Consider the following 22,119-nt stretch of genomic DNA (forward strand, 5'->3'; position numbering starts at 1 on the left):
CCCGCATCAATCATCCTCGAATCTATGATCACGGTTCTTTAAGAGAAGTTTCTTTGAAAACTAATCACCGTCTACGTTCTTCTTGCTTTAACATACAATCTTGATCAATTCTTGACTGATTTAATTTCGCTAATGTGTTGCAACAAATTAAGAAATTGATCTCTTTTCATAAACGTATAATATGTAAATCGGTACTGATCCCTAAGTATGCAAATCAGGACTGTGCTTAACCAATTTTTTTTAGAAATAAAGAAACAAAATATACATTTCATCCGAAAAAAAAATTGAATAAAAAATACTTTTTAAGGGAAAAGCTCTTATTGTACTTAAAAATAGAAAATAATTTTATCTATAAGTCACTCATACTCGACTATTTGTAAAAGCTTGAGGCGGTTAATTTAAAATATCAAAAATGAATCGGAACGCCTCATCTACTCTACATGCCCAATTACTTTTCGATTCATCCTTGATATTAAGCGCCTCAAGCTTTTACAAATAGTCGGGTAAGTGTCTATAAATAAAATTATTTTCTACTTTTTAGTACAATAAAAGCTTGTCCCTTAAAAAGTATTTTTTATTAAAATTTTAATGTAAGACTAAAAAAATTTATATAAAATATGGTGGAAGCGATAGGAAAATCAGGACGGCGCCACCTTACCATGCCTTGTCATCCAAACTAAATGTGCATGCAAAATTTCAGCTCAATCGGTTGAAGATATCTCCTTTAAAGTTGAGTTCAAAGAATCCACCCATAACATCCTTACATACATTGCAAGTTAAATAAAAGCTTTTAATAAATGAATGTTATATTTAAACAATCATAAGTTTTTCAGACTACTCTCAGAATGTCCGGTATATGTTGTCTTTTCCTACGTAATTTTCTCGTTTTTCAAGAAAAAAATTTCTCTAATTAAGAAAAATTACTGTATGCTGACAAAGCATAAAATCATTTTTATTATATAAATGACAAATAACTATAACTTTTATTATTTGTAAATTTTCCAATTTTCTCGATTTTTCTTATACATACATATAATATAATTCAGTTGTAATATATTCAGAAAAGTATGTCAAAATATTTTTTTACTCGAATAATAACAGACGTTGTACAGTAATGAATGTTAATTTTTATACCTTAAGGATGTACAAGCGCCAGGGCAATTTTGGATAAAAGGCTTGATTTTTTTAAATATTATAACATTAGTTCGATTTATATCTAGGCATATAAACATCACGAGTTTGATAGAATACATGCGTTAAGCAATGCATCTAAGTGAGAGGTATTATATACATGTGTTGGCCCCCACTCTATGCAGGCACACAACAGAAAATCTGTTGTATAGCTAAAGACATCGAAGCCACGATACAAGTCACTTTTGCAATTTCATATAACACGTATAACACCTCTTACTTAGATGCATTGCTTAACGCATGTACTCTGTTATACTGGTGACAGTTATATACCTAGATGTAAATCGAACTATTGGTATATAAGTTGAACTAAGTCTAAATCAATTGTGAAAATTTTAGGGCGGGTTGCCCGATTATTTAAATAGCTAAAAGATTTCTCCAAAATTTGTTGGTGGAAATTAAAAAAAAGATTTAAATTAAAGTTAAAACCTTAATAAATTATTGAAAAAAAAAAAAAAAAAAAAAAAAAAAAAAAAACGTTGTTCCCGACTAATTAAGGATATATGAGCACGGTAGTAGGGACACAAATTTAAAAATTATCTTTTTTCAATTTTGATGGTGGATTATGTTATAACTGACCATTTAAGTCGAAAAATAAGAATACAATTTTTCGATACCTGGAATAGTTTTCAAAATATCGAAAATTGGAAATTTTGTTTAATTATTTTGCTTTTGATGTTTCGAAAACCAAGGCAGATATCGAAAAAATATTTTCTTCTTTTTCATCTACATTCATGAAGTTATACCCAAATGCATCTTCAAAGTTGAAAACAAGGTACAAATAATTTCAACCACAAGTCTAAACTTGCCTTGGAGCGTACTACCTTAAATAATTCAATCAATATTTTAGCTGTTGAATACAGATAAGGTTCCGTGTATTTAAATTGGCATAAAAAATTATAATTCTTGAAATTTTTGAGATTCTTTGCGATTGTACTTGTTGTTTTGATAGTTGGTTAGGGACTATTAAGGGATTTTTATCTTCCTATCTGAGTGGCACCCAAACAAAACCCTTTGAATGATTTTATTTATTTCTATGAATGCAATCGCATATACAGACACCCTTTTTTCGATACCTTATCATAGTTTATCTCGAAAGAAAAACTGTCTAACCCTAAGTTGATTTAATATTTTTTTCTTATTTTTTTGTAGAAAATTTTTTGTAATAATAATTATACACTCTAGAGACAGGGTGTCCCAAAACCACGGAATCAAACCGAAACCAAGTATTTTATTTCCCAGTCCTTTGGTGTTTTACGATCTGACGATCTTTTTTCGCTCGTGGGCAGTTTCACAAATAAGGCGCCCCCCTTAATAAAAATATGTCAATAAAGATTAGTTTCAAGTTCTTTATTTATTAGAACCTGTAAAATCGCGTTGGTTATTAGGGAAAGTTATCCGTCTCGAACTCTCGTTGATAAATAAAAAAGTACCTAGATATATTCATCAAAATGCACTTTTCTAAATCATCAGAAAACACCGTTACTAACATACTTGCTCTATTTTGAACTTCTTCAGTGTTCAAAGTGCTCAAAAACGAAAATTTAATGTAAATATTGCTGTACAATTCTCGCCTATTTTGTTCTTCAACCACAAGTTTGTATATAATTACTAGATTTACCATCACTCTGAATATTTCCCGACCAATTAATAAAGAAGTAATCTAGTGTTCAACAGATTCATCTACTCAAAGAATTCCCTTTCTGCAGAAAGTATATGAACTTACAAATGTCAATATCAACGGATTGCAATTTTTTGCAGAAATACACAATTAATTTTATTCTTGTTTAAAAACTTCCACGCGAGCGTCGCTTTGTACTCTCGCGCCTATAGAGACCTGCGTACTTTGTCTTATAGATAATGGCCTCTGGGCTTGTTAATTATCGTTTTATTTTAGTAATTTCTGGACTAGTATAAAGAAAACTTTACTATAATTTATCATCACGTCATTTTTTCGAACAGCTTAAGATTTAATATTCAAAATTCTAGAATATAAACGGAGCGCCAAATCGGAAAAAAAAACACTTTTCGTCTAAGAATTTCGCAACATATACTTCTGTTTGATTCAATGATTTTGAGACACTTTGTATACTACACCAAGACGTCTTAAGATTTTACATATACCGACTACTTGAACTAAAAAATTTACCTTCGTTTTCGCGGCTTGGGTAAAACCAGATAAAACCTGGCTTGGTTCATTACATTTTGTAAAATTTCGGTACGGATTGAAATACATAGGCTAAATTTCCCAATCAAAAGTCTGATGTGTGTTTTGTCTTTAAGAGCTGTTAAAATTTACAAAATAGAGGCAACGCCACAGTGTTTCTCGAACATCGAACGGAACCCAAAAAATACTAATAAAATGTTTTAAGAGAAGAAAATTTTAATAGAAAGCGTGGAGCAACATATACGCTACGTATATAAAGTCAAAATCGATTATGGCGACATGTTTTATATGGACGAATCATATACTGAGACGAATTGGCAACGTCCAATCTGAATAAGCATATTTCGGTTACAGCAACCAACCACCGTTAGAATTAATGGATAGCCACCAACAGTGCTGTTTCAAATATTATTAAAGATAAATTTTGGGTCGTATTCATTTTGTTTGCCTTGAAACCTTTCAGCCTTAACTGCTGGCATCAAATTGGACTATAGCGTCGGGATACTAGCATGTTTGCAACTATAGCGTCCGGATACCAGCGTGTTTGTGGAAAAAATGTTTAATATTAGGAAGTTTAAATTAATTTTTTGATAAGGACTAACTTACAAGTACAGTCTGCAATTGTAGGAGTTATTTACAAAAAAATTATTCAGTTATTAGGGGCTCATTTTTGGTGTTTCAACTACTTTTTTAACTACCTTTTTTCTTCGGGGAATAATTATTTAAGTTTCTATTATTTTCACAAAAAGCGATTAATAGACGTTATTGTAATCGAGTGAGGAATAAATATTTTAACAACTCCTCAAATTTTGGATTAATACATGTCCAAGAATGTAGATTACAAATCTATTAAGAAATTCCAGTCAAGCAAAAAAAATTTCCAGATCTGTTTTCCGAATTTATAAGGGATTGAAAGTAGACAAAATTGGTTTGCAGCTTTGAATTTTTGGTCCATAGTCCCTAATTGTTGGTCTGTATTGCATATCAACTCATAAGATTATACTAAGGGGCCAAAGAGATGAAATTCGATTTCTCAAAAGAACATTAAACCAATTATACACAATAAATCAATAACTGGAACTTCTCTACCAAACAGGCGCCTCCTGCCTCTTGTAATTTCGGCAAATGGCTCTAGAAACCTCAGGAGATTAAATTGCGTGTTTAGTTTCCAGAAGGGTTCTATAAAACTATGAAATACAGAAGGTTGCTCATCGGCTTGTATTTTGGAATTCTTGATTTATAGTCCCCAGTCTTTTCGATAATATTAAGAAAGAGAAAGCAAGTGATTTTCCCACGTTTAATTCGCGAGATTTTTTACGAAACAATAACATGTAGAAGGTTACAAATTTGGGAAGAACTTCTATATATAGTAGGTTTATCAATCGTATTATTATATCAACCCCTGCAGACACCTTAAACGGGTTGAAAAGGGAGAGTTAAAATTTTATATTTAAAAGTTCGTTTTAGAACCCGCAGATTAAAAAGCGAAATTTTGTCAACCTTAATAGCTCAGTTACGTAAAGCGTAACCATTTCCGTTCGCAGTATGCTCAGGGTAGTGGGTTCGATTCCCGCCGCCACAACAAAACTTATTATTTTATTTTACAAAATTTAAATTTTTGTTAAAATTTTAAAATCCTTCATATGTTCATTTTTATCCATTTAAAATTTTATAAATAATAAACTGTCAGTTTTAGTGTAAATAATCCTTTTCTAACAACATTTTATTATTCTGAAAAGCGAGAAAGAATCTTACGTAAGAAGAGAAGGGGATGTTCGAGAAATTTTATGTAGGGGAAAGTGGTATATAATGATCCCTCCGGGTAAAATGATCCTTCGTGGTTTTTAGTGAATCATTAAAGCCATCTAGTATAATTATCGATCGATGACTTCCACGTGATGATCCGAATTAATCGACCAACAAAATCTAATGGGAATGTATAAACTAATTTGTGTTTTATAGTAAAATATTAACTTTACTTTCCTTTTCAACGTAAATTTCCTTTTTTTGTACTAGTTTTTGCCGACTGGTTGTTTTACGGTTGGCTTCTGTTGACATTTATCAACATTAAAATACATTTTGATAGGCGTTTAATTAATTATAAGTTCAATTTTTATGACGATATTCAAATATGTCGTTTCGGGTAAAATGATCCCCTTTATATACGTTAAAATGATCGCTATTTTATGTGTAAAATTATTGTAGATAAAATGACCCCCTATCATGTGGCGGGTCTTGAATGTGATAATTTAGATGATTTTATCAGTGAGTTTTGTTTTCATATTTATCGTTGATGCAATGTAAAATATTTTTTTGTTAACTGTTTGGTAAAAAATGCAATGGGATTATTTTACCCACTATTCTTACAATGTGGGTCAAAACAATCCATTTTGAGAAATATTGAACAGATCGAAAGAAATTTACATGCCAATATTGTAACAATTGAATAAAGAAATCAAAAATATTTCGACGTTGTACATATATCGAATAGTTTGGCTATAAATTACATTTTTTCTCAGGGGGATCATATTAGGTCATCTTCTCCTACACTTACATGCGAGTTGGAGGATGGCAAAAATTGCCAGAATCAGCCTTAAGTAATTAATGAATGGCCCTTAGGGGCCATAAGTGCAAGTGCGTTGAATGTCGTTATAACCTATTTTGATTGTATATTTCGTTACGTTTCATAGTGAAAATTGTTTGACATAAATCTGAATATATTACAAAATAATATTGTTTGAATATTATATGTCTAATAATATTATGTATGCATCAGTGCCTCCAAATATAGATGATACAGCAAGCAGCAGTGATGTGATTGTACGAGAAGGAGCGAACGTAACATTAACATGTAAGGCGACTGGATCACCAACACCAACAATTAAATGGAAACGCGATGACAATTCCCCTATAAATATAAATAAAACATTAAAAGTATTAGACTGGGAGAGTGAATCCTTAGAATTGAATCGTATTAGCCGATTGGACATGGGCGCATATTTATGTATTGCGAGTAATGGTGTACCACCGACTGTTAGTAAACGAATTAAAGTTAGCGTTGATTGTGAGTAACATTTTCTCTTATTTTATTTGTATCTTTTTACATTTACAGGATGATTTTATTTGATCGATAAAACTTCTAACTATGTAAAGAGTGATCCCACATATGGATAGTTCTACAAACTAAAGACTTTTCAGCGTTTCAGCTAAAATATCATGAAAGATGTATTTCAAACTAATTAATTTGTAAAACATACTATTAAGATAGTAGGTACGAGTGCCAAGACAAGCTTTGATTTGTGGTTGAAATTTTTTGTACTTTATTTTCAACTTTGATGATGAATTTTGTTATAACTTCATGAATGTAGGTGCAAAATAAGAATACAATTTTTCGACATCTGCTTTGGTGTTCGAAATGTTGAAAGCTAAATAGTTAAACAAAATTTCCAATTTTCGACACTTTGACTCTTTCTTTTCGTCTTATATTGTCAAGTTATAATATAATTCACCATCAAATTTGAAAATATATATTTTTAAGTTGTGTCTCCCACTACCTTGCTAATACATCCTTAATTAGTCGAGCACAACGGTTTTTTTTTCTTCAAAATATTAATTATTTTTTATTTTTTTTATTTTCACCGATTAGTCTTGGAGAAATCTATGAAAAGATCTCATCCATCTACCGATTTCCCATAGGATCAATATAAATTATCCCTACTTTAGAAGTTATTTATTTATTTAAATAATCGGGCAACACTCCGTTTAAAATTTTCAGAATTGAAAAAAATTATTTTATCCAAAATAGCCCTGGCGCTAGTACATCCTTAATTTTATCTGATCACTAAAATTTTTTTATTTTCTTGACGTAATTACCATTTGAAGTGCCAAATTTTCAGGAACCTGAAGTGTCCCTCGAACAAAATCTAGTTAAAAGTGTAATGTGATTTATTTACTACGACTTTAAGGCCATAAATTAAACCAAATTAAGAAATTTTATTCTGCTCCCAAAAGTATACTAAAAAATACATTCCCAGAAATTGTCCCTAGCGTTTAATATCGGATTCCTGTTAAATGTAAAACAAGCGAATATTCAGTATCCAATACGCCGCTTTACGTTTTCGTTTAGCTGAGTCAATTTTGCATATACGCAAGAGCCAAATTATATCTCCTAACTTTTGCCACCCAGTGTGTTGTTTAGTCAGTCCGACACAGTCAGGGGAGGAAGTCACATCATAATCAGTCAGACTTCTTAGGAACCAGATAAGATATTGATTTTTGTTGAATTATAAATCAATGTTTTCGTAGAGCCCAAAAAGGTCAAGGGTTAACAAAGTTACATACGTGTAAATATTGTATATTTTTAATCAAACAAAAAGTGTTGCGTTTTTATTAATAATCAAAGAATAGATATAACAAGTGAAAACAAGCAATTGACTGAGTTAATTGTTGAAATACCATGTATAGACAGTGTTGATTACTCTGTTACATTACACATACATACATGTCACACATGTTACATTACTGATATTCCCATATAATACATACTATTCAATTTGCGCATAATTTGCGCTCTAATGGTTAAACAGTGATGTTTACGAAAAAATGTTTCAAATAAAAGTTGTTTATTTTTATATAAGGAACATTTTTTACTTAAACTTTTGTTCTATCTCTGATGGGTCCTACAGACCCAAGAGCCTACGAACTTATTTACGAACTCGACCTCACTTTTTACGTCCTGAGTACGCTGCAAAAATTTCAGCTTGATATCTTTTTTCGTTTTTGAGTTATCGAGTTCACAGATGGACGGACGGCCCGACGGACAACCGAAAATGTACTAATTCGGTGATTTTATGAACATCTATATCAACATTTTTTCGTAGCATCAATATTTTTAAGCATTACAAACTTGGGACTAAACTTAGTATACCTTGGTATATTTCATATACATGGTATAAAAATCATAACTAGTAAATTGTAGGTACAAAATAATAAAATACAAAGATAATTTTCAAGTCGTTTTTCCTGGCAATCGATACATTTTTGTCGAAATTAAATCAATCGTCTTTTATTCATTTATTTATAAAATTCGATCAAAAGAAAAATATATATATTACACTTACATTAATTAAATTATATTTGACCAAATGTTTGTTTGTAAACAAAATGGCTAGCAGAAAATGACCCGCTGTTGTTGAAAACATTAAATACTTTAGACACTCTTTGAGTATGGGCATTAGTACAGTCATCCTAGATTTTTAAATCGCATTTAAGAGAGAATGCCCGACTTTTTGGCTACGGCTAGGGTGATCATAGATAAGTTTAAATTTGAAAAGGCGGGATGCTACCTTTTGGGGGAAGGCCGCCATCTTGGTTTAACGGGGTGAGTTTGTTTTCTACAATAGCTGCTACACTACACTATTGATAAGAACGAACAAAGGGAATTTTAGTAGAAAATAAAATTCTCAACAAAAAAGATTCTATGAATTTTGGTGTTCATAAAATCATCGAATAAGTCGTTTTTTCACTTAATTAGTCCCATTTCCGTTTGTCTGCCACAATTAACTTTTATATATTTTCAATTTTTATAATAAAATATGATATAATAGCCCTGCAAAATCCGTCATTGAGCATACTTAATTTTCGCATGGAAAATTTTTGTGGGACCTCGTTTAAAACAAACTCCTCAATGTAATAGTGAAGGTTTCCGGTGGGTAACCCGGTAGGATATGGTTTAAACTAATTTGTGAGGTGGCAAATTAAGGCAAAGCTATGGAGTCCATTTTCTCCAAAAATATAAAAGATAGAGAGATAAAAATTTGTAGATAGCTTCTACTAGTGAGCTTTATAAAAAAAAAAACCAAAAAAAAAGTTTCCTAGAAAAAGCTGGGAAAAATTTTCGAAAACTAATACCAATGGCGGCCGAAAGGGGATGAAAAGCAACGTTTTCCGAAAAAAGTCCGAAAATTTGAAGCACAGCTTTTTTTTGCTTGCAAAGCGTAGATTTAAACTCCGTAAAAGGGTCCAAGTAACATACCAAAAATGCAGCTTTACATCGCGTTTTGCGATTTTAATGTAGAATTTGACTGGCGTATTATTATGGGACATTTTGTTGTATAAAATAGACATATTGTTGTCCTTTATTATTGATTAAATTTATTTCATAAAATAAAATTTACAAATTATTATTTATTTATTATCTGGCAAAACCTTTTTGTATTTTTTAATAAATATGGCAAATATAAAACAAAGATAAACAACAATCGGTGGGCTTTTTTTAATCAATTTATTGTTTTAGTATCTTGCATATTATATTTTAAAATCAACATTATTCTTAGTGATGTTCCGAATATTCCCGTTTATTTTTATCAAACTTTAAAACACGAATACAATATATTATGTGTGTGTGACATGTATGTATGTGTGGCTACCTAAGAGTGGCTGGTTTTCTTTACTTACATGACGTAAAAAAACAAATGATTGCGTAATCAACATTGTCTTTACAGGGTATTTCAACAAATAGTCAATTGTTTGTTTTCACTTGTTATATTTCATATCCGCCTTATCACTACTCCTAAAGTAGAGGATACTCATATAATAATGTCAGTTTATCGAAGTAAAAAATAATTCAAATCCAATACAGTGAAACTTACTGTCAAATTTGTTCTGGAAAAAAGTTCAATGTTTCTGGCAATAATTATGTTAAAAAGATTTCTATTTATCGAATTCAAAAACTTTGAAATAAACTGTAAGTACTCACGGATTTATTATTCAAATCAGGAAATTTATATTGTTTTAACAAAAATTTTTACACAGATTTTACTGTAATAATATTATTTAGGTGAAATTATGCTGGCGATATTAAAAAAGAAACTGAAAGTTAATCTGTGTGAAACCAGATGTATTACTTTATGAACTAAAGTTATCAATTAAATCACAATTACTACCAGGTGAGTTAAAAACTACTCATGACACGAACAAGGTTTCTGCGGTTATGAAGGGGTTGATAACAGATACACATAATTTTCCATATTATTTGACCCCTTGAGCCAATTTTTTATGGTTTCAGAAAGTTTCCCTTCATCACATCGACCCACATTCGTATATTTGATCCCTGTTAGTTAATTAAGAAGTTCTCAGAAGGAATTTATCTCATATTAAATCGTCGAGATATCACACCCTGAAATTTAAAAAAACGTATTTGTGCTTCTTAATGCTAAGCAGTATAAACTTTCGCATTAGATAACATTTCCTAGGCCGCAACTCTGAAACCAAATGAAAAAGTTAAAAAAATGAATGCATATTGTAAGATTGCTACACTTTTCGAGCTATTGAGCTTTCGATTTATCAGGAGCTTTTATTTATATATTTCGTTTATGATTAAAAAAAGTAATACAAATTTTATACCCTGTTATATTTGAAATACATGTCAAGGTACACTAGTTTAAGTCCCAAGTTAACGCTTAGTTAGAAATATTGATGATAGTAAAATAATTTTGCTATAGATATTCATAATAAAATCATCAATAAGTTAGTTCAATTTCTTCCGTCTGTCCGTCTGTCTGTCGATACGATAACTTAAAAATAAAAAGACATATCCAACTAAAGTCAACGAGCAAAATCGGTTAATCGGGTCTTGAGTCCGTAGGGGTCCTACTCTTGTAAGCCGTTAGAGATAGAACAAGTTTATTCCTTATAAGGAAAAAAACAACTTTTGTTTGAATTTTTTTTGTAAACATCACTGTTTATCCGTGAGGGTGCAAATTAGGACAAAGCTTTTGTGTCCATTTTCGCCAAGACTATGAAAGATAGGGAGTTCAAAGTTTGCAGATGGCTTCAACTAGCTAGTGGTCTTGTGAGATTCTCGAATAACGAAGAAAAGTTGTAGAAAATGAATTGTGTTTATTTTTTAAACTCTTCTATTTGTCAATTAACTAACTATATTTCAGTTATTAATCTAACAGGTATTTCAACAATTAACTAAGTCAATTGTTTGTTTTCATTTGTTTTTATAAATATTTAAAAAGTGTATTTTTTCGCAAATCCTAAATGAAAAATGCCTCTTTATAGGAGGTCTTTATTTTCACAAATAAAGTTCCAATATTTTCTCAAAACAGGAGAAATATGATAATAAAAATAATAATAATAAAATCTCAAGAGCCGCAAATCTCCATCACTAAGGTAATTTTTTTTCTTCATTAGATGCATTTTATTGAAATGGGATTTTTGTCGTCTTATCGGGTTTTGATCATTTTAATATTTATATAAAAAGGCAACCTGGGAAGTTTGCACTATACAAAGGCACTTCTTTGACATAAATTCAATTCACATACAAATTTTGAACCCTTCAACTCAATTTAATGAAGCTGTAGAGGGGCACAAAACCTTAAAAACCTTACAGAAAAGTTTTAAATTTCTGTATAAACAAGTGAAAACAAAAAAATGACTGAGTTAATTGTTGAAATAACCTGTACAGAAAGTTATGAATGTTAGTGCCTCCATTATTTGTAATAAATGTTTAAAACTTTATTTTATTTTTGAAAATTTCGGAAATTTTTTAAAGTATATTCTATAATTTTTTGCGTTTTTCGAAAATGCTTCATAAGACCACTAGTTCAAGTTACCTACAAATTTTCAAATTCCTATCTTTTATAGTTTTGGCGAAAATGGGCACTGAAAATTTGTACTAATTTACGCCCTCGCGGGTAAACGGTAAAGTTTACGAAGAAAATGTTTTAAACAAAATTTGTTTATTTTTTTATAAGAAAAATTTTTTACATTTAAATGTTTGTCTTATCTCTAATGGTTTACTAGATGAGTCCTACAGACCCAAGACCCAATTAACCTATGTTGCTCTTTTACGAACTCAACCTCATTTTTTAAGTCTTGAGCAAGTTATAAAAATTTGAACTACTTATCGTGTTTACAGACAGACAGAATGACAGGCAATCCTTAAATAAGACTCTAGGTGATTGATAAAGCACCCATACCAAAATTTTGTTCGTAGCATCATTATTTCTAGGCGTTACAAACTTGGGACTAAACTTAGTATACCTTGATATATATTACATATATACAGGGTATAAAAAGGAAACGGGAGTGCAGGAAAGTTAGCAATTTCAAATGATACTTCCTTGACACTTATTAAATTTACATTATTAACTCTGTACCTCAATGAAGATGGGCTGTAGATAGGAGTTCTACGTCAAAACAAGCAGGTTTTCCTTTGGGAATTCTCTCCAAATTTCTGAAATTATCCGCCAATTCATACTATCGTTCTGTGCATTAAAAAATCCCATATACCGAATTTTAGCTCATTTAAACCAAGATTTAAACTACTAAACTACTAAACATCATAAATCATGTTATAAGCCTCGCCAGGTCCCACACCACCCTATTTATCGTCCATACAATAGGGTACTCTACCATATTTAAAGAAGTACTTCAAAATGTTGATTTTGCTAATAAAAAGCCACAAAATTTAATTCGGAAAAATACACACGCTTTCTTGCCGAAAACTTAAATTAAATTTTAATCCTTTTTTAAACTGTCAAAAACGCGGGCATCCAATTTGGTGACGTAATATCGGTATCATTATACGAAATAACACAAATAAGTTTGATAGCTGTTTTCATAGACATCTGATTTTAATAAATATAAATACTTATTATCTATGGATATATTATACCCAGCTGTCTACACTGAACTAGCTGATGGTCTGTGGCTCATACCGATTTGTTATCACAGCATGGTTTGCCCGCGCTTTAGGGCACGTGATATACAGTTTAAAAATTACGATTTTTAATTTTAATATTATGAAAGAAAAATGTGCTTTTATGACTCGAAATCAGAATATTTAAGTATATTTTTCATAAATTTTAATTTTTTTCAAATTTCATAATTTCTTTTTCACTACCAAAAGTACCCTATTGATGATTCCCGCGATTAATTGTCATGTACACAAATTTTCCCGCATCAATTATCCTCGAATCTATGGTCACGGTTCTTTAAGAGAGTTTCTTTGAAAACTTAGCACCGTCTACGTTCTTGTTGCTGTAACACACAATCTTGTTCAATTCATAGACAACTAATTATAATATATATAAATATTTATTATCTATGGATATATTATACCCAGCTGTCTACACTGAACTAACTGATAGTCTATGGTTCACACCGATATGACATCACATAAGGGCTTGTCCGCGTTTTAGGTCACGTGATATATGGTTTAAAAATACGAATTTTAATATTTCAAAAGAAAAATGTGCTTTTATGACTCGAAATCAGAATATTTAAGTATATTTTTACATAAATTTTAACTTTTTTCAAATTTCATAATTTATTTTTGACTAACGATAATACCCTATTCAGAAGTCTACATTTTCGGAGAAAATATGACAAATGTATGTGATTGTATGGAAAAAATTCTTTGTTTGTTTGAATCAAATAATGTTTTTCAAGTTTATTTAAGTGAAGTTAATCGATCGAGGACCCTTGTTGAAGGGCCCTTGTTACGATAGCTGTCTATATAGGTATGTATATATATATATTTATATACCTATATTGATTGCCGTTGTGCCATTCGAAAGAAGTGTTCGAAAAGTTTTTATGCAAACTTTACACGTGTTAGAAAAATATTGTCTTTCACATTTATTGCGGTTTAAAGTATTTCAGTTTTTTTTTTATACTTTTTTTTTCATAAATTTTTTATGTTTTCTTCGTTGTAAATTCATTGTTTTTGTTTTTATCGAATATTCGAGTACTTTTTATGAGAAATAAGTGGATTGTTAAGATCAGTTACATGAAATAAAGTTTAAGGTGGTTTTATAGCGAAAGGTCATCATCACCTTAGTTTTTTAATAATTCTTTAGTTTATGCGTTGTTCAACAAAGTAAAAAAAAAGAGTCTAATTTTGGTCCGGTATTTTTTATACATTCTAGTTGCAAAATTCTGTCCATTGTCAAGAATACATCGTCGTTTAGCTACGTTAAGTGAAACAATCACGACAAGGAGACAAAAAAAAGGTGAGGAGGGGACAAAAATATGTTAGAGGGCACGGCAAGGAAACACGAACTACATTAAGGAAGGCTGAAAAAGGGAAAAAAAACAATATTTATATAGGAAGGCACGACATGGGCGCACGAAGTTTATTAAGTAAAACTAAAAAATGAGGGGAGACAAAATTTCTATAAGAGGGCACAAGGTGGAGCATGAAGTTCATTAAGGGAGAAAAAAGAGTAAAAAGACCGAAGTACCACAAGGCAGGCAACAAGTTCATTAACGAAAACTAAAAAAACATCTCTATTTATACATTTTTGCCCACTTGTCCTTTTCCCTAAATCCTCAACTGTGACTAGGTTTTGTTCGAGGAACACTGCATAGGCCTGTGAATTTAGCATTTGAATGATAATTACGTCAAGTAAATAAATTTAACTATAAATTAGTTTTAGGGGCTAATTGGAAAATATGTACAATTAAAGTAAATTCTTAAAGGAAAAAATTAATGCATCTTTGAAATTTTTCACAGTTGTTTATAAGTGTTTAAACACTACGTAAAAAAAGTTCACCTCTCATGGGCGAACCTAACCCCCTTTTTTGAGGAGCAGTTGGGGGTTTTAATCAGTGTTTTACGAAAAAACTATGCATCAAATAAAAAAGTATTATGCACTGAAGTATTTCTGCACATTTTCGTTTATTTTAGTCTTTCCAGCTTCAAAACTGACCGAGATATGCCAATTTTAAAATGGAATTTTTTGCTCATTCAATTAAATTAAAAAGTATCCATCTTGCAAACCGTTAGAGATAGAACAAAACTTTAAATGTAAAATTTATTCCCTATAAAAGCTGCTCACCCGTGAGGGCGCAACTTAGGAAAAATCTTTGGTGTCCATTTTCTCCAAAACTATAAGAAAAAGTGTATTGATTTTTTTCAGATTAACATTCTATAAAAACAAAAGAATATTCCAGAAAAAATTTCCAAAAATTTTGAAATTTTGGAAATTTTTGAAAGTATTTTGGAGACGCCCTCTCTAACGGTTTACAAGATTTTTTTTTCATTTGATTTCATGAGCAATAACTTCTAGAAAATACTTTCGGAAATTTCAAAATTTAGTATTTTCTGGACTTTTTTTTTTTTTGCTCTTCTAGAATGTTTCTCAAAACCACTAGTTGAAGTTTACCTGAAAAAAATCAACATACTTTTTATTATAGTTTTAGAAAAAATGGACACTAAAGTTTTTTCTTAAGTTGGGCCCCCAGGAGTAAATAGTAATGTTTACGAAAGAATGATTCAAATAAAAGTTGTTAATTTTTTTTATAAGGAATGACTTTTATATTTAAACTTTTCTTCTACCTCTAACGGTTTAAAAGATGGATACTTTTAAATTTGATTGAATGAGCAAAAAATATCCTTTTTAAAATTGACATATCTCGATCAGTTTTAAATCTAGATGTCGGAAAAATGTGCGGAAATGCTTCAGCTAGAACTTTTCATTGAATTTTTTTTATTTGATGTATAGTTTTTTTGTAATTTGTATAAAACTGATTAAAACCCCAACTACTCCCCAAAAAAGAAGGGTCGATTTTTTTTACAAAGTGCTTACAACCTAATAAACAGCTGCGGAAAATTTCAAAGATGCATTAATTTTTTCACTATTACCATGATATTCTATTTTATTTAAGTAGACTAATAGGTGAAAATAACAGTTATACAAATAAATTATTTTGCAATACATCATGATATTCTTAGCTTAAATTGCGAAAATTCTTTAGTTTGTAGAACTACCCAGAGTCCCAGATATGATTCCTTCCCCTTCCCGGTTAATTACATTCCATATTTCATATCCCTCTCATAATGAATTTTATTATTAACGATTTATATATTTGCAGTTCCGCCAATGTTATGGATACCCCATCAATTAGTTGGAGCACCGTTAGCATACAGTGTAACATTAGAATGTACAACAGAAGCATTTCCATTATCACTTAATTATTGGACGCGCGAAGATGGTCTTATGATACACGATTCAAAAAAATATCGAACCGAGAACACAATTGGCGAATTTCCATATAAAACTTATATGCGTTTAACCATAAACAATATACATAACAGTGATTATGGCATATATAAATGCGTTGCCAAGAATCCAAGGGGGGAAACGGATGGAACGATCAGACTATATAGTACGTATTCATTTTAAATTTTAATTATGGGTCGATTCTCTAACTTAAGGCTATGAAAATCAAGGGGGACTTCATAGAAATCATGACCTCCCCCTAAGATTAGGTTATGTTATAGAGGTTGTCCTACACACTTATGAGAGCATATGGCCCGTTATGATATCGTAAAGTCGGTTATTGATTGTTAAAGAGGCTGTAGAGAATGTCAACGGGCTTCAGGTCGAAGAGATCGTCAAAGAAAGATCGACCTACTCAAATGATATATTGGTGAACAAAGGTCATTGGTTAAAAACCAGGACCATAACTAATTTAAGTCCATTGTACTTCCTATTATTATCTGTGCGATAAAGTTGGACCAAACAAAAATTATGCACACGCAATTCATCTCATGTATAGATACGTTAAAATGCACATCCGGCAAGATGCGTTATTGTAGAATGATGAAATGTAAGAGAAATTGGATTCAAAACTGCCCAAGAAGGATGCCTGTTTCCAACAAGTTGAAGAATCGAAAGAACTATAAAACTGTATCTTTACCAAATATTCCAATAACAATCAGAAACCTTTTTAAAATCTTGAAACGGCTGCAACAAAGGGTGACAACTAAAATTCTTACTCAAGCCTCGGAAATAAATTCCACAGATGTTGACTTAAATCCAACATACAATCCAAATAACGACTTCAGTTATAATAAGGTAGAAGCTGAATCCAAACATATATCGGTTATAGCACTGGTCTCATTACCCTCTCATTTTGGGGCATCTGCCCGCCACGTTATAAATTGCAAAAAGAATTTAAGAATTTTCGATACTGATAAATTCTTTTGTAAGAACAGCTTAAACTTTGGATTTAGAGATTGAAACGTATGAAAATGAAGCAAAAAGAGTTACAAAAAAAGAAACACCTTACGCCCAGCTGTCACCAAGAGATTAATTCCAAGTTGAAGCTTTTAAACTGGGAATTGTGGGCTTTTACCACGTCTTTATCAAAAAGAATCTCAACATATGAAGTTGCTTGCGATAGGTTTGGATTCTTTGGAAGTCTTCAAACTGTTTCAACTAAAAAATTGGGCGGAAAAGCAAAAAATCTTCTTGATTATTACACAGAAAATGTAGAATCATCTGTTAAAAAATTGGTTCAACTCGCTGAATTGGGAAAGCTTTAAAAAAAAGCGAAAAAATGAAAGCCTGGTTGAGCTCCCCCAAATAACATTATTTGGTGTTTCAGCTTTTCTTTTGGCTGGCAGATTTTAGTTGAAAGTGTCACTCAATTATTTTCTAGTGGCATTTGTCTCAGCAGATTCTTATTTGAGATAGATGAAAAGTAAAATCGTATTGTAACGACTGCCGGTTCTAATGATCAGAATTATCGAATTATGTTAGTTTCAATACCGTAATAAACGGTTTTAATTATATTGAACTATATTAAAATAATTATAAATCTGGGCACACTCCGAAAGGTCACGTAAATAATAATCATACCTTTAGCAACTCGAAATTGATCCCATACAGCTCAATATGAAAATGCAACTCATTTAAGTTACAGAATCGATATCCTGATTTTGTTTTGCTTTTTGTTAATTTTGTAATTGGCTCGGAATTTTTTTTTTTCAATCCGGGCTTAATTTTGTTAATTTGCTTATATTAATTACACGCCATTTATAAACCAAAAATCAAATCATTTACAGCATCATCGCCACCAACAACTACTTCCGGGCCAATTACAATTGACCAATCAAGTATTCAGTCAAAAGTTAATCAATTACCAATGGAAAGTACTCATAATTCAAGTGGTCACGGCAAAATTGAAACAAAGCCAGGTAAATATTTACTAAAATAAGTTTTGTTTTTGTTTTTGTTTTTTTATTGTGATGTTAACTGTGTGTGTAACCGACCATCAAGACGTACTGTATTGGAATAAAAATTTTTTAAGCTAAGAGCAATACTTATAATCAAACTCATTCAGTGGCGGTCCTAGGCTAGTGCCCAAAAAAAGAGCCGCTTAATATCAGGCTCGTGCGCAGAAATCATCCAAGGGTTCATTGTTTTATTCATCATGTTAGATCCTAAAGTCAATAAAAACAAGACCTTTTTTCGAGTAAAGGACCATTTTGTTAATGGTTTGATGATATAAACTTAATTTATGTGATCTTTTTTAACGCCATCTAGCTCTCAAATCTATTTGATGTTTATGCAACTTAAGCTCAATTGATTTATTTTGAGCTGTATTCTACCTAGCAGACCGTACGTAATTAAATTTCGAAGCACCGTTTTAATTTGCTAGGACCGCCCTTGAATACTGAGCCAAATTTCGCCAGCTACCAGAAATAATGTCGAAAACTTTTTTTAGGTTTAAGAAAACGTATTAACTTGATGGAAATTGAATTTAATTTTTATTTTAGGTTCAAAATATACCCCAAATTCAAATTTAAATGAAATTGAAATACATCCAAAATCAAATTTGGATATGAGCAGCAAAGGTGGTGGTGCAGTTTATGAGTGGCCTACCTCTGACGATGGTCAATCAGGTAATATCAATTTTTGTGGGTTATGTTTACAGTGATGATATGTTTACACCTTGGGACGCTTACATAAACTACGTGGGTCAATTACAGCCTCTTTGTAACTCCATTCGTCCATGTAGCCAACCATAACCTTTACTATGATCGGATGGAACGTGGTTTTCGTATCGGGGAGGAGATGTTCTAACGTTTGTTATATTTGCAATCGAGAAGTAGTGCTTTTGAGAAATAAGTACTTTCCAATAAAATTTCAGAAATTTTCGATGGATTTTATACATGGGATATTACTCTATTTTAAGCTAACATTAAGTTTATTAGATCGATCTATTTGAAGCCGATCTAACAGACGTATTTTCATGGCCGCTTCATCTTTTAAGCTTTTTATTCTGTTTAAAGTATTGAACGACAAGGGCGCCGATAAAGAGTAAGAGATATGCTCCCCCGCCCTAAAAGTATGAAAATATTTAACCAAATGCCAGTTATTTATCAACCTATATATAATTCGCACCTAAAAGATCAAATAGCCGCGCTTGATTATTTTAGTTTTTATTCTGCTTATAGTGTTGAAAGACAAGGGCCCCGATAAAGAGGAAAGAATCTGTGCCCTCCATCCTAAAAGTACGAAACCATTTAACCAAATGCCAGTCATTTATCAGCCGATATATAATTCGCGCCTTAAAGATCGAATTTCGTAAGTGTCGGTGATTCGGCATTGAATATGATTTTGTTCCTCTGTTCCCCCTAACCCACGGGCTAGTGACGCCTTTGTTGAGTAAGTTTTCATCTTATACTTTCTATTTGCAAGGGCAACGCTTGACACTTTGCTCGGACAAAAATATTGTAGTAATTTTTTCGTTTGATTTTTTCGATTATTTGAAGAAAAACTGAGTTTGATAGTACATCGCGTAACCTCATGGAAAGATTTCGGAAAACATTTTTTAAGAAGCGGATTATATTCGTTATTAATGAGTAGATTAAAAATCTTCACGAGCACAAACTTCTCGAGCATAAAAAATACATTCTCCTTGCTTATCTACAGCTAAACATAAGGAGGGGATTTTTTTCAAAATTTTTCTGCGTTGGTTTACAACCAGTTTCAATAAAAAAGATTTAATTTTTTGAAATAATTGAAGGTATCGATTAGAAAAACTTGATAAATTCAAACGTGTTCATCACTGTAGAAATATTCCAAAAAAATATTTCGATCCTATCCGAAAAAGGATCAATGAACGAAAAAGAATCCGTGCCATGATATTTTTGAAACTTCAAAGCGTTGGAAAAGATCAAGCACGGATGGGAAAAATCCAAAGAATGTAGAAAGGAAAAGGGTTTTGTACGCAATGAATTTGTTATTTTTTTCGTTCATTGATGCATTTCCGAGGTTTGATCTCAAACTTTTATACGATTTACTAACATTGGCTAAATTTTGTTTACAGATGCCACAAGATTAACAGCATCCACAGTATCGTTATCAATATTATTAAGTGCAAGAATATTATTTTCATATTTGTATCAAGCATTTCCCTGTATTTTCCAAATTTCAATTATAATATAGATAAAAAATTCAATTAAGGCTGAATAATTTTCAAAATACTCTCAAAAAATGGGACATTTAAAAAAAATGAAATTTTTCTTTTCTGTAATTTTTTGATTTGTGAATTTTTTTTTTTTCGTTTTTCTGTGAAAATATGTAAAAACACTTTCTTTATGACGCGTAGATTAAATATTTAAAAATTTTCATTTAAAAAAATATTTGGAAGATTTTTTAACTGGCTTATACTAAGAAATTTGTTAGCTCAACGTCAGTAGATGAGAACTAATGCTATTCTACGAAAAAGTGATGTAAAACTGAGGTAATTCGACTTGATTACGAACTTTTAAGCCCTTGAAAAAGAACCTCTGAGTTTATAATTTAAAAACAGCACGCCTATTTTTTCTAAAATTATGGATTCTGATAGTTTTTCACGAACAGATAAAAAGCCTTCTTGGACACAAGGTCTTAAAAACCAGAGCTTTTGAGATGAAACCTTTTTATGAAAATGATGAAAACCTAAAGTACTTGGAAAACTTTCAGAATATTAAATTTCTAAAATGATTACGATAATTTTTCTAAAATTTCATCAATTTTCGTTTACTGTAGCTTTTCTTTAGTGGGCTAACAAATCACTTCAGTTTACCAAAAATATACACTTTAGGTCTTCCAAATAGTCGCTAATTTTTATATAATTCGAGAAAACTATTTATTATATGGTCCTAGGACTTAACTTAGGCTAATTGTGCCAAAGAAACACATTTTCAGGGTAACACTCAAAATAGAGCTATTTTATTAGTAGGGAATAATGCAACGTTTTTTAACTTAAGCAGCTTGAATTTTTGTTTTTTAATTTTGATTTAACGAAAGTGTTCTTACATAATAAAAAATTAGTAGGCCTATTTTTTCATTTGTTCATCCAACGAATCAATGCATTTTTCTGGCGCTTCAAAAATTGTATAAAATATTTGGAAAAATTGTTTTTTTTTTTGTTGGATATTTTTGACGATCAAAAGTAGTTCCATATTTAACTGATCTTTACAAAAACTGAAAACCTAATGCGAATCAATTATTAAGAATTATCTGAATTTCTTTGTTTTTAAGTAAACTTAGGTAAGCAAACTTAGGCAAAACTGTTTACTACAATGTAATAAAACTGTGTATAAATATCAAAAAATCAACTTCAAATATTGAAATATTGACATAGATTTGTTAATTCTTTGTTCATGAATTTCTAACGACATGAACAAGTGAAAACAAATAATTGACTGATTGAGTTAATTGTTTAAATACATGTATAGACAGTGTTGATACTGTTGTCACATTACATATACATACATGTCACACATATAGAACTGATATTCCCATATAATATATACTATAGAATTTGCTCATTGTTTGTGATCTCACGGGTACACAGTGATGATTACGAAAAAATGCTTCAAACAAAAGTTTTCAATTTTGTTATATGGAACATTTTTTACATTTAAATTTTTGTTCTATCTCTAACGGTTTACAAGATGGGTCCTA

At 30.8% G+C, this 22,119-nt stretch overlaps 1 protein-coding gene across 1 annotated transcript in view; it reads left to right on the forward strand.

The window, feature by feature from the left end:
• The window catches only part of LOC123302983 (protein CEPU-1-like), a 376,328-nt gene extending 357,952 nt beyond the window's left edge, over window positions 1–18,376 (forward strand). Inside the window, exons 4-6 of the mRNA XM_044886078.1 lie at window positions 6,135–6,422; window positions 16,247–16,540; window positions 18,225–18,376. Coding sequence (XP_044742013.1) covers window positions 6,135–6,422; window positions 16,247–16,540; window positions 18,225–18,376 — 734 coding nt within the window. The remainder of the gene's footprint in view (window positions 1–6,134; window positions 6,423–16,246; window positions 16,541–18,224) is intronic.
• The last annotated feature ends 3,743 nt before the right edge of the window (window positions 18,377–22,119 follow it).

The sequence above is a fragment of the Chrysoperla carnea genome, chromosome X (genome assembly GCF_905475395.1).
Source record: "Chrysoperla carnea chromosome X, inChrCarn1.1, whole genome shotgun sequence".
Classification (NCBI taxonomy): domain Eukaryota; kingdom Metazoa; phylum Arthropoda; class Insecta; order Neuroptera; family Chrysopidae; genus Chrysoperla; species Chrysoperla carnea.